The sequence below is a fragment of the Chrysochloris asiatica genome, unplaced genomic scaffold (assembly GCF_000296735.1).
Source record: "Chrysochloris asiatica unplaced genomic scaffold, ChrAsi1.0 scaffold00005, whole genome shotgun sequence".
Taxonomy (NCBI): domain Eukaryota; kingdom Metazoa; phylum Chordata; class Mammalia; order Afrosoricida; family Chrysochloridae; genus Chrysochloris; species Chrysochloris asiatica.
The window spans coordinates 737122-749846 of NW_006408523.1; the positions used below are offsets into that span (position 1 = coordinate 737122).

General features: G+C 44.4%; 1 protein-coding gene across 1 annotated transcript in view; it reads right to left on the reverse strand.

The window, feature by feature from the left end:
- The window catches only part of B3GALTL (beta 1,3-galactosyltransferase-like), a 100847-nt gene that overhangs the window by 54838 nt on the left and 33284 nt on the right, over positions 1-12725 (reverse strand). The window contains exons 2-3 of the mRNA XM_006832036.1: positions 4072-4111; positions 2138-2247 (exon numbers count right to left, since the gene is read on the reverse strand). Of these exons, the coding sequence (XP_006832099.1) occupies positions 2138-2247; positions 4072-4111 (150 nt within the window). The remainder of the gene's footprint in view (positions 1-2137; positions 2248-4071; positions 4112-12725) is intronic.

A 12725-nucleotide genomic window follows, 5' to 3' on the forward strand; every position in this document is an offset into this window, starting at 1 on the left:
CTGAGAGTCAGAATAATCGCCATGGGAGTGGGTTGGGTTTATTCCCCCTCACTCTGGACCACTGCACTTTCCCTGGGAAAAGAAAACTGCTGAGGCGTTTAGCCTGAGGAGACCAAGCGGCACAACACTTGTTACAGAGCAGCAAGTCTGTCGTGAAGGCCGCAGCGAGGTGGCCCGGTCATCTGGAGGGGTTTCCACAGTTGTGATTTGGCTGCTCCTGTGGAGTCAGAGAGGAACTGAGCTCCACTGGGTATCTGAAGGCTGACTTTCCAGAAATCGGCCTCCGGACACTCCAAAGTACTATTACTGTTGTTGTCATCAGGGGCAGCCAAGTGCATCCTGACTCACAGCGACCCCACGTGGCTGAGCAGAGCTGCACCGTTGCATTTCCCAGGCTGTTGTCTTCACGGGAGCAGATGCCAGGTTTTGCTCCCGCAGAAATGCCAGGTGGGCTTACATTACCAGGTTTTTTGGTTAGCAGTCAAGCACCTCACTAAGGCACCACTAGGGCTCCTTAAAGCACCTTTAAAAAAAACCCCAACGAACCCACTGCTGTTCCGTTGGTTCCGATTCACGGAAGAGCGACTACTGGATTCAAAGTGGCCAAGGCTTAACCCGCTCCAAGGCCAGGGCTGCTTTGTTATGTAAGATGTTATGTTGTTAGATGTTATGTTAGATGTTATGTTGTTAGACGTTACGTTAGATTACGTTAGACGCTACGTTAGACGTTACGTTAGACGCCATCTACTTGGTTCCAACTCACAGTGACTCTGCACAACACAACGAAACAATGCCCAGTCTTGAGTCACAACTGTGGTTGTATTTGTGTCAGTCCATCTCATTGAGAGTCTTCTTTGTCGCTGACCCTCCACTTTACCAAGCATGATGTCCTTCTCCAGCAACTGGTCCCTCCTGAGAACATGTCCAAACTACAAGAGATGAAGTCTCACCATTCTGGCTTCCAAGGAGCATTCTGGAATGCTGCACTTCTTCCAATACAGATTTGTTTGTACTTCTGGCCCCATGGTGCTTTCAATATGCATCTCCAACATCATACCTTGAACGCACCAATTCTACGGTCTTCCCTATTCATGGTCCAACTTTCACATGCATACAGTAGTGGTAGTGTGCCGTGGAGTCAGTTCCGACTCATAGTGACCCTGTACAGGGTTTCTGAGGCAGTACATCTTTATGGGAGCAGAAAGCCTCATCTTTTTCCCACGGAACAGCTGGTAGTTTTGAACTGCTGACCTTGAGGTTCACAGCCCGACTTCTAACCACCACGCTACCAGAGCTCCTTTTCACATGCAGATAAGGCAACTGAAAATACCACGGCCTGGGTCAGGTGCACTTTAGTCCTCAAACTGACCCCTTTGCTTTTGAACATTTTAAAGAGGTCTCGTGATGCAGCTTTGTGTAACGCACTAAAAATGGAGCCCTGCCTCCTGACCCCCTGAGGCCCACGCACTAAAAATGGAGCCCTGCCTCCTGACCCCCTGAGGCCCCAGCTTTTCTCAGAGCAGCTCCCGACCTATTTTAAGCACTAGGAAACTGTACCTGTGTGCAAAGGCTTTTCTCTCTATCAGCCTCCTCAGATATTATGTTACACATCAAACAACACAGGCCTGTGAGGGATCTCCAATTAAAACATGGATCAGGGGACACCGAGGAAGTCCCACACCAAGATTAATGAGGGTGTTATTTCAACATGGAAACTGACTCAGGGCTTTGTTACCAAAGCTCTGAAACATTCATTATCTAAGCTATTTTAAGACCTGCCTTTAAAAAGCTATTTCTTATCTTTCTTTGATCATATATTATGACAACACTATGATTGTTGTTGTTGTTAAGTGTTGTTAAATCAGTTCTGAGTCACAGAGACCCTGTGTAGGGTTTCCAAGGCTACACATCTTTACAGGAAGAGAAACTCTCATCTTTCTCCTGTGGAACAGCTGGTGGGCTGGCACCACTGATCTTGTGGTCAGTCCAGTCAATAAAAAAATATGTAAAATGAGTCCAAAGAGCTTTTTCTAAAAAATAAAATAAAATAAAATTCTCTGCAGACTTTTTGGAAAACATAGATATATAGAGAGAGATACGTAGCGGGCAGCAGGCACGCCAGAGCACGTGTACCTACCTGCTGAAGCTCTGCCGCCTGTTTTAAGATGTTTGTTTTCAACTGCTCCGCTCTCTTTGCGTGAAAAGCATTGCTTTGGCTCTGGATGACAAATACAATTCTTTTTAAATCTAGCAACAAAAACAGACAAAAAGTTCAGAGTGATTACTTCCTTCAAACCATACCAAACCAACAAGTCAATGCCAACTCACAGCAACCCTACAGGGCAGAGGGCAGGTGCCCGGCAGAGTAACTGACAGGCTCGATCTTTATGGGTGCAGACAGCATCATTTGTCTTCCAAGAAGCGGCTGGTGAGCTCGAACCACTGACCTTTCGGTTAGCAGCTAAGCACTTAAGAACTACATCACCAGGGCTTCGTGTTGGTGGTGGTGTTCTGACTCACAGCAACCCCACGTACAACAGAAGAGAACACTGCCCGGCCCCGAGCCGTCCTCACAGTAGTTCTGTTGGAGCCCCCTGTCGCAGCCACTGGGTCAGCGCACGTCATTGGAGGTCTTCTTATTTTGTGCCGGCCTTCTACCACACAATACCTTTCTTCGGTATTGTCAAGTTGGTTCCGACTCATAGGGACCGTAGGTCACTTTCTGAGGCTGTACATCATTGCAGGAGCAGTAAGCCCTGTCTTCCTCCTGCGGAGCGGTTAGTGGGCTCGAACTGCTGCCTTTGTGGTTCGCAGTTCAGTGCTTACCCACAGAGCAACCTCTAGTTTAGTAGTCATGGCATGACCAGGGCTCCTCTCTATAAAGACCTCAGCCAAGAAAAGCCTATGGAGTAGCTTGACTGGAATGCGCGGGCCTGTGAGTCAGAATGGACCATGGTATGGGGTTGGTTTGTCTGACTTAAAGCTGACAGACGGACGGACGGACGACTGACGTACTTGTATATGCGTGCTTACGTACATACGTGAAGAGGCAGCCTGTTAGCGTGAGAATAGCTGACCTAGGGACGGACGGACGACTGACGTACTTGTATATGCGTGCTTACGTACATACGTGAAGAGGCAGCCAGTTAGCGTGAGAATAGCTGACCTAGGGAATCTGTCAAAGAGTCCTGAGCACTCGGATACTAACTAAAAGGTTGGTGGTTCAAACCCACCCAGACGTCCCAAGGGAGAAAGGTCTTGCTGGAGATTCGCTCCTCTGAAGATTTTAAAAAACAAGCCCTCACTGCTATTGCGTAGCTTCTGCATCATAGCGCCCCCTACAGGTCAGAGGCGAGCTGTTCCGTTAAGTTTCTGAGGCTAAGTGAACTTCACAGCCTTGGAAAGCCTACAGGGCAAGGCTACGCTGCCCTCCGCGGTTAAGTACTGTTGAGTTAGTTCTGACTCATAGCGACCCTGTATTGGGTTTCCAAGGAGTGGCTGATGGGTTTGAACCGCTGTCCAGTACTTTTCCTCCAATGCTTTGTCCTATGGCGTCACTATAACTCAGAATTGACAGCAAGGTTTTGTTTTGTTTTAATTACAGTAAAACCTGTGGAAATTACAACCAGTTAGAGAAGGATGCTGCAAATATATTCCACTAACAGAGAGCAACAGAAGACCTGTCAAAGGTGGGAAATCTGCAGTGCGACCTGGAAACCAAGGCAGCCCCGAGGAGTTCCAGCTTCCACAGGTTTCCCGGTACCTCCAGTACTGTTGTTGTTGTTGTTGTTAAGTACCATCAAGTCGGTTCTGACTCATAACGACCCTGTATAGGTCTCCTCCTGGAGAGGCTGGTGAACCGCCGACTTTGTGGTTCAAACCGACCTTGCAGTCCAGCGAATTAACCCACAGCACCACACCAGGATTCCAGTATTCCCATATGCGAAGAGTTCTCTGCATTTCTCCCAGAAGCTCATTATCAATGTACGGCTGGCCAGTGACTGGACAGCTGGACAACAACATCAACTCCACAAATAAACAGACTCAGAAAAAAAAAAAATCATGACTTACCTACGTCATCTTTTCTTGATAGTCCACTTTTCTCCAAATTCTACAGATTAAATAAAAGAGAAAAAGATAAATCTCATCATGTAACTAAGCAAGCAAGGTACTGAATAAATATGTATTTAAAGTAATTATTTAACAGGACTGTCACAACTGTAAAGGTAGGTTTTGTGACAAAAAGGGGTGAGTAGTTAATCTCACATGCCAGGAAAAGAGGACCCTAAGACCATCAAGGAAGAAGAGCATGAACGGAATATCGGACCCTACCCAAAGAAGCACGACACCAGAGATGGAGACAGAGATGAGGACATGGAGAGAAGAAACATCTGAAGACTCTAGACTCATGGAAAGAGAAAGGCTGTGTGCTGGTGGCCAGGAGGAAGGCTTCCAGATTGTGCCCTTTGGTTGTTGAAATGATTATAGATTCCTGAGTGTTTTTGTGCACATTAAAACACACACACACACACACACAAAAAAAAAAAACCGGAGGTAATAGAAGCAAATACTGCTGAATGATGATGCATGGAAGGGATTGTAATCATTGCAATGAAATGATGAGTGTAAAACTGATGTTCTCCCATGTAAATTATCACTCAATTCACCATAAAAACTTAAAAAAAGAAGAATGAAAGTTAAAAAAACACAGGGAATAGAAGCAAAAACTGTTAAATGATGATGCACGGAAAAGATTGTAATCATTGCAATGAAACGAAGAGTGTAAAACTGATACTCTCCCATGTAAACTATCACTCAATTCACAATAAAAACGTTTTAAAAATTATTAACTATTATATGTTATACAAACATAAAAAAGAGCTCTAGTAACGTAGTGGTTATGAATCAGGTTGCGAACCTCAGGATCAGCAGTTCGAAACTACCAGCTGTTCCGCAGGACAAAGATGAGGCTTTCCGCTCCTGCACAACCTCGGAAACCCTGTACAGGGTAGCTAGGAGCCAGAACCGACTCCACAGCACATAACAACAACAACAAGTTATATGTTATATGTATGTATTATATATAATTATTTATTATATATTATATATGAGGGAGTTTCAGAAAGCTCAAGGGGTAATTCCACTATCTTTTCATTATATTTTTCTATGAACTTTTTGAAGCCCTCTCATATATTATCAGCATATTATCAGGATCCCTGATGACACAAGGGTTAAGTGCTCAGCTGCTAAACGAAAGGTCAGTGTCTCAGTCCCACCCATTGGTTCCTAGGGAGAAAGACCTAGCGATCTTCTTCCATAAAGATTATAGACAAGAAAGCTCCGTGGGGCAGTTCTCTGTCCTAGGTCTGCTGGGAGTCAGAATGGACTCGACAGAAAGAGGTCTACTTTTGTCGGTGTGCATGTTTTATTATATACCATAGATGTATAACATGTGAGATATATATTACATATATAACAATATGAATAAATATATTAACATTTGGGGGGGAAGACTTCTTTTTTCCTATGGGCCGAAATCAAACCCAATGCTGTTGAGTCAATTCCGACTCACAACGACCCTGTGGGATAGACTAGAAATGCCCAAGGGTTTCCGAGGCTATAAATCTTTATGAGAGCATGGAGCCTCATCATTCTCCCTTGGAACAGCTGGTAGGTTTAAACCACTGACCTTTTTATTGTTACTATTTTTAAACCTATCTTATTTCTTGGATGCATTTTTTTTTAACTTTTTATTGTGAATTGAGTGAAGGTTTACAGACAAGGTCATCAGTTTTACATTCAACAAATCCTATGCTTTGTTTTGTCTCAATGATTGCAGACGCCTCCACGCAACAACAGTGATCCCACTTCCTCCTCCCTGTGCTTCCTATTTCCAGTCCATCTTCTCTCAACCTTGACCTTGACCTTAGGTAAACTGTGACCTTTTGACTTTGAATGACTGACTTCCATGGTGAGCAGACCTTACTAGTGTTGTTGCCCCCCATATACCTATCTACCGCTTGAGTGAAAACGGGGCCGTGAGCGTGAGCTCCTTTTGGGACATGAAGGGTGGTCGAGGGCCACAGTCTCAGCTTCCTCCAGTCTCATTCTGATCAGTAAGCCCAGTCTTTTTTTTTTTTTAATAATTTTGAGTTTGATTCCACATTTTTCCCACTTTATATGGGGCTTCCAAAGTGATCCCTTTCAGAGTAGATGGTAGTGGAAGCCGGGCACCATCTAGTTCTTCTGGTCTCAAAGTCATGGAGACGGATGGTCACGTGGTCCATGAATCTGTTAGACTAATCGATTCCAAGCCTCTTCAATTCTCCTCACTCTTCTTTCTTCCGCACATGGAGAGACCAACAGCTTCACTTTGGATGGCCACTCACGAGCTTTTAAGATCCTAGATGCTACTTACCAAAATAGGATGGAGAACATTGTCTTTGTGCATTATGTTATGCCAATGGACCGTGGTATCCCCTGACACTGGTCCTTAGTCACCAGGCCCAGCCACTCAATGCTGACAATGTCTGATAATATCTAAGACGTTTTCTTCATTTAGTCCGCTGTATGCCCCACCATATTCAATGTTGTTTTTGTTGTTGTTAAGTGCCATGGAGTCGGTTCCAATTAATAGCAACCTGTCTAGGAGCAACTGCTGAGCTTGAACCACCAACCTTGTGGTTCAAACCTGCCCAGCAGTTCAACTCATTAATCCACAGTGCCACATCAGGACTCCAGGAAAGGGAAAGTCTTGTGTACAAATATCCTCTTTCAAACTCATATATGTGGGGGTATACTCCCACTCTTCCTCCTGTACCACTCAGCCCGTGCCTCTGTCCATGTATCCACACATGGTTACTCCAAGGTTGTGTACAGAACACTACTTATCTCTATTCCCTTTAACCCTTGCAGACTTCCCTGTGTCTTCACTGTTCTTCTGCCAACCTCCCCCTTTTTGCCCTCCCCGTCACCTGAGCTAACATGTATCTGTTCTTTACCCTTGCTTCCCTGATAACCATCAAAGAATATTTCTTTTAGCATGAAAACCTTTTCTTGATTGTTTTATAACAGTGAACTGCTGTTTAGCAGCCCAAGGCTTACACCACTGTGTAGGCCAAAGACAATCACCCAGAAATGATGAAAAGTGTCATCATGATGCCAAGATGGAGCCCAAAAGAATTCATGACCACAGGGCTATTACAACAGAAAGCAAAGCACATCCGAGTATCATGATTGGTGGCAGAGCAATTAATTCAATACTGTGGTAGGTGGGGCTACGGAAGGAGGGGAGTGGGCCATGACTGGGATACTACACAACTGAAGATTCTAAAAACTTACAGGATTGGCCCTTGGGCTTTGACCCCCTAGATCTATGGTGGTCGGGGTGACTCACAAGCATACGGCCCTGAATCATAGTCTACAGCAGGCCAAACTTTGGATGATGTCTGTCTGTCAATCATGAAGGACAAGCAAGTTCCCTGAGAACAAGACCACCTTGGTCCCTGACCTGGCCAGGGATTGGGAGAAGGCTTTAAAGATAGGAGCTTAGAAGAGCTTTCCTAAAAAAGGTGGTCTTTGGAGAGTCCATTTTAAAACCTTGTACACCATAAAGCATTACAGACTTCTCCAAAATATGATGAAGCTGGTATTGTGTTACCAAGAAGAAAGACCTGGCGATCCGCTTCTGAAAACTAGCAACTGGAAACCTTAGGGACCACGGCCGAGTGCTGTGTGGACACGGTCATCAGGAGGGATTCACAGCTGCAGGGAACATCTTGACTGGTGAAGGAGAGGGCCAGCGAAGGTGAGGGAGACCCTCAGTGAGGTAGATTAGTAACAGTGGAGCCAGCATGCTAGCAGTCACATGGACGATGCAGGACCATGAAGGTGATGCTCATTCTGTGTATGAGTCAGAGTCAATCTGACCTCAGCTATCTCCCTACCAACTGACCCATCATCCATCTATTATCCATCCAGTCAGCTATCATCCAGCTTCCATCTACTGTAGCTTAGTGTCCATCACCCATCTATCAATCACCTATCTGTCATCTACATCTATCATCCCATTCATCACCTACCCATCTATCTATCATCTATCCATCACCCATCCATCCATCAATCACCTATCTGTCATCTACATCTATCATCCCATCCATCACCTACCCATCTATCATCTATCCATCATCCATCCACCCATCAATCACCTATCTGTCATCTACATCTATCATACATCTACCACCTATCCATCTATCATCTATCCATCATCCATCCATCCATCAATCACATATCTATCATCTATATGTATCATACATCCATCACCTATCCATCTATCATCTATCCATCTCCATCCATCCATCAATCACCTATCTATCATCTACATCTATCATACATCCACCACCTACCCATCTATCATAGATCAATAAATCTATCATATATACATCTGGTAGCACAGTGGTTACGAATCAGGCTGCAAACCACAAGGTCAGAAGTTCGAAACTACCAGCTGTTCCGTGGGAGAAAGATGAGGCTGTCTGCTCCCATAAAGATTTACAGCCTCGGAAACCCTGTACCAGATTGCTATGAGTCGGAACCGACTCCACGGCACATAACCATCACCACCAATCTATTATCTATCTAGTGATCATCTATCCATCCAGCTATCTATGTATCTATCTACGTTTCTATCTATATCATGGTGGTGGTGGTTATGTGCCGTGGAGTCGGTTCTGACTCATAGCAAACATGTATAGAGTTTCCAAAGCTGTAAATCTTTATGGAAGCAGAAAGCCTCATCTTTCTCCTGAGGAACAGCTGATAGTTTTGAACTGTTGACTTTGAGGTTAGCAGCCTGATTCGTAACCACTATGTTACCAGAGCTCCTATTGATATCATACATGCATGCATAATCTGCCAATCTATTATCTATCCATTCATCTCTCATCCACCTATCTATCATACATCCATCATCTCCAATCTATTATCTATTCATCATCCATCCATCTATCGATGTATCCTATCTATTGACCTATCTACCTATCTATCATACATCCATCATCTCCAATCTATTATCTATTCATCATCCATCCATCTATCGATGTATCCTATCTATTGACCTATCTACCTATCTATCATACATCCATCATCTACCCCTCTATTATCAATCAATAAATCTATCATATGGCCATCATTTATTAATCGATAGAGCAATCTATGTATCAGTCGTCATCTTCTCTTATCTACCATCTATATGTATCATACATCATTATCTATTGATCAATCTAGTATCTAGTATCATCCATCCATCCGTCCTTCCATCTATCGACTCTAGCAGGTTCCTCGTAAAGAGACCCTCTACTCCTGATTGCCTTTGATCACCTTTGGGCTCTGGTACACTGTCAGCATGTTATCACGATGTCCTCTCCCCGATGGTGAGCAGCACTCTGCTACCCACTTCCCAGCACCTCCAAGGCGAGCTGTCTTCCTCTTCAGAACTCCATACTCAGAACCTGGCCTTGGGCACAGCATCACCTGATCCTGGGCTGTGCAAGGGAGGAACTCTCTGATGATTTCTCCAGCCAAATGGGGAGTGTCAGCAGCTAAATTTGCCGTCGTCACTGTCTCCTTTGGCAGACTCAGAAGGGACTGTCTCCCTAACTGCCCTTTTCCATTTCAACAGCCACACGCTGCAATTATGACAATTGGATGGTGGAGAGTGTCTGTCTGTTTTCTCCGAAGACTGCAGTAAGAAATGCAGTTTTGACCTTTTACCAACAAAATCAGCAATAGCTTCAAGGCCCACATGCAGCCACAGAGATGTGTCCCCTTAGAGTGCCAAAGATCTGCCATGTGACAATCAATACAACAGAGGGAGCAAGGTACACACAGGGAAGTGTCTGCATTGGGGTGGAGGGCGGGGGTGGGGGGGCACTGACTCGAAGCCACGCACAGCAAGCCCATCCATCTGTAACCCAACAAAACCCAGGCCACTCCTGTGGCCTCCTCACAACCACTGCTGGGTCTGAGCCCACTGTTGCAGCCACTGTGCCAAACCATCTCAAGGTCTTCTTCTCTTTTGCTGACCTTCTACTGTACCAAGCATGATGTCCCTCCTTGTAACATGTCCAAAGTTCCTGAGACAAAGTTTCATCATCCACTTGGAAGGAACATTCCGGCGGCACTTCTTCTGAGACAGATTTTCTTTCTGGCAGACCATGGTACAGTCCCTATTTATTCTTCAACAACACCATAATTCAAAAACTTCAGTTCTTCTTTGGTCTTCCTTGTTTGCTGTTCAACTTTCACCTGCACATGAGGCATTTGACCTAAAATACAGTTTAGGTTCGGCATACCTTAGTCCTTAAAGCAACCATCTTTGCTTTTTAACACTTTACAGAGGTCTTTTGCAGCAGATGTGCCCAATGCAATATGTGCTTTGATTTCTTGGCTGCTTCCACAGGAATTCATTGGATGGGGATCCAAGGAAAATGAAATTGTTGACAAGTTCCATCTTTCCTCCATTGATCATGTCACCTATTGGTCCACCAGTGAGGATTTTGGTTCTCTTTATGTTGAGGTGTTACGTGTACTGAAAGCAGTAGTTTTTGATCTTCATCTGTATTTTAAGTCCTCTTTGCTTTCTGTAAGCAAGGTTGTGTCATCTGCATAAAGCAGGTTGTTAATGAGTCTTCCTCCAATCCTGATGCCATCTTCTTCATAGAGTTCAGCTTCTTGGATTATTTGCTCCGCATACAGAGTAAGTAAGTATAATGGGAGGATACACCCCTGGCACACTTTTCCTGATTTTAAAACAGTGTCCCCATGCTCTGTTTGAATGACTGCCTCTTGGTCTATGTACAGGTTCTGTGTGAACACAACGTAGTATTTGGGAATTGACATTCAGTGTTATTCACAGGTGGTTACAATCCATACAGACAAATGCCTTTACATAGCCAATAAAATACAGGTAAACATCTTTCTGGTATTCATTGGTATTTTCATCCATCTGACATCTGCAAAGATAAGCCTTGTTTCAAGTCCTCGTCTGAATCCGGCTTGAATTTCTGGCAATTTCCTGCAATGCACTGCTGCAATTGTTTGCAACTCTCTTCAGTAAATTTTTATTTGCATGTGATATTAACAACATTGCTTGGTACTTTTGCCTTCCATTGGATCACCTTTCTTTGGAATGGACACAGATACAGATCTCTTCCAATCAGTTGACCAATTAGCTGTCTTCCAAATTTCTTGGCAGAGATGAGTGAGCGCTTCCAGTGTTGCCTCAGTTTCCGGAAGCATCTCAATTTGTAGTCCATTCATTCCCGAGCCTTGTTTTCTGCCAATACTTTCAATGTGGCTGGGACTTCTTCCTTCAGTACCATTGGTTCTTGATCACATGCTACCTCCTGAGTTGTATAAACATCTATATTTTTATTTCTTGATGGTATTTTCTGAAATTATCTTTGTCTCAGGAACAGAAATGCCACCTAACCAAGCAGAACCCCATATGTTTGCACTGGTTTGTTTGACCTCAGGATCAATGAACACTTCATTTATTCCCAATAAACTAGGGGCTTCAGAAGAGGTGAATAGAGGAAGAAATCTGAAACAGTTCACCTCACTTATTTCTCTAACTTTGCTGAACCAAACTCATACATCAATTAACAAGTTGTCCTCTGTAGTGGTTAGGGTTTTGTGTCAACTGGACTAAGTCAGGATTTCCAGAGTTTAGCAGTTGGGATGTGTTTAGTCTCATGGTGATGAAACCTAATACAGGCATAGTTAGCTCTATGGTGAGTGGCTATGAGCAGCCAATCAGATGAAAGGATGCTTCCTTGGGGGTGTTGCCTGCTCCCAATACAACAGACATACAAAAGGGAATCTCTCTCTCTCTCTTCCACGGAGGACCTGGGACTCTACAATTGGAAGATAATAAACTTCTCTCTCAATAGATAACATTATATGTTTCACTGGGTTTGCTTCTCTAGAAAACCTGGCCTAAGACATTGTCACTCTGTAGGGTTTTCAACGGCCTAAATTTTTGGAAGCAGATTGCCAAATCTTTCTTCCAAGGCACCTCTGGGTGAACTGGAACCTCTATAACCTTTTGGTTCTCAGCTGAACACGCTATGCCAGGGAATTATCCCAGGGGTGAGCTCACTGAGTTCTCTTGCCTGGGAAAGCCACCTGCTGGCGGGGCAAGAACACAGCCTTCCATGTGAACCTGCAGCCTAGCTTTCGCCAGCTATCTTCTGGCTGTCAGATGAGGCTCATGTGAAAACAGAACTTTCAGATCCAAAGATGACACTGAAGCTGATTCAGTGGCACACCTTTCTTTTACAAAGGAGGTACGGACACTGAAATCGATCATGAATATGCCCAACATCAGACAGTCAAGCTAAGCACTAACCCAGGATTAGAACCCATTCCTTTGGACTCCTTTCCAGTGCTCCTTACATACACCACCAAGATAACCAAGACACGCCCAGCCCTCCTCCAGTGATGCTCACTAGGATTGGTGCCATCGGATGCAAACCTATAGCAAAGGAATACAGCACACGCAGAACTCCTGGTTTCTATTGCTCAGGGGCAAAACAGAAAGAAGGAAACCAAAGGCTCAAAGAAGAAACTAGTCCACAGGACAAACAGTCCACAGGACAAACAGTCTACAGGACAAACAGTCCACAGGACAAACAGTCCACAGGACAAACAGTCTACAGGACAAA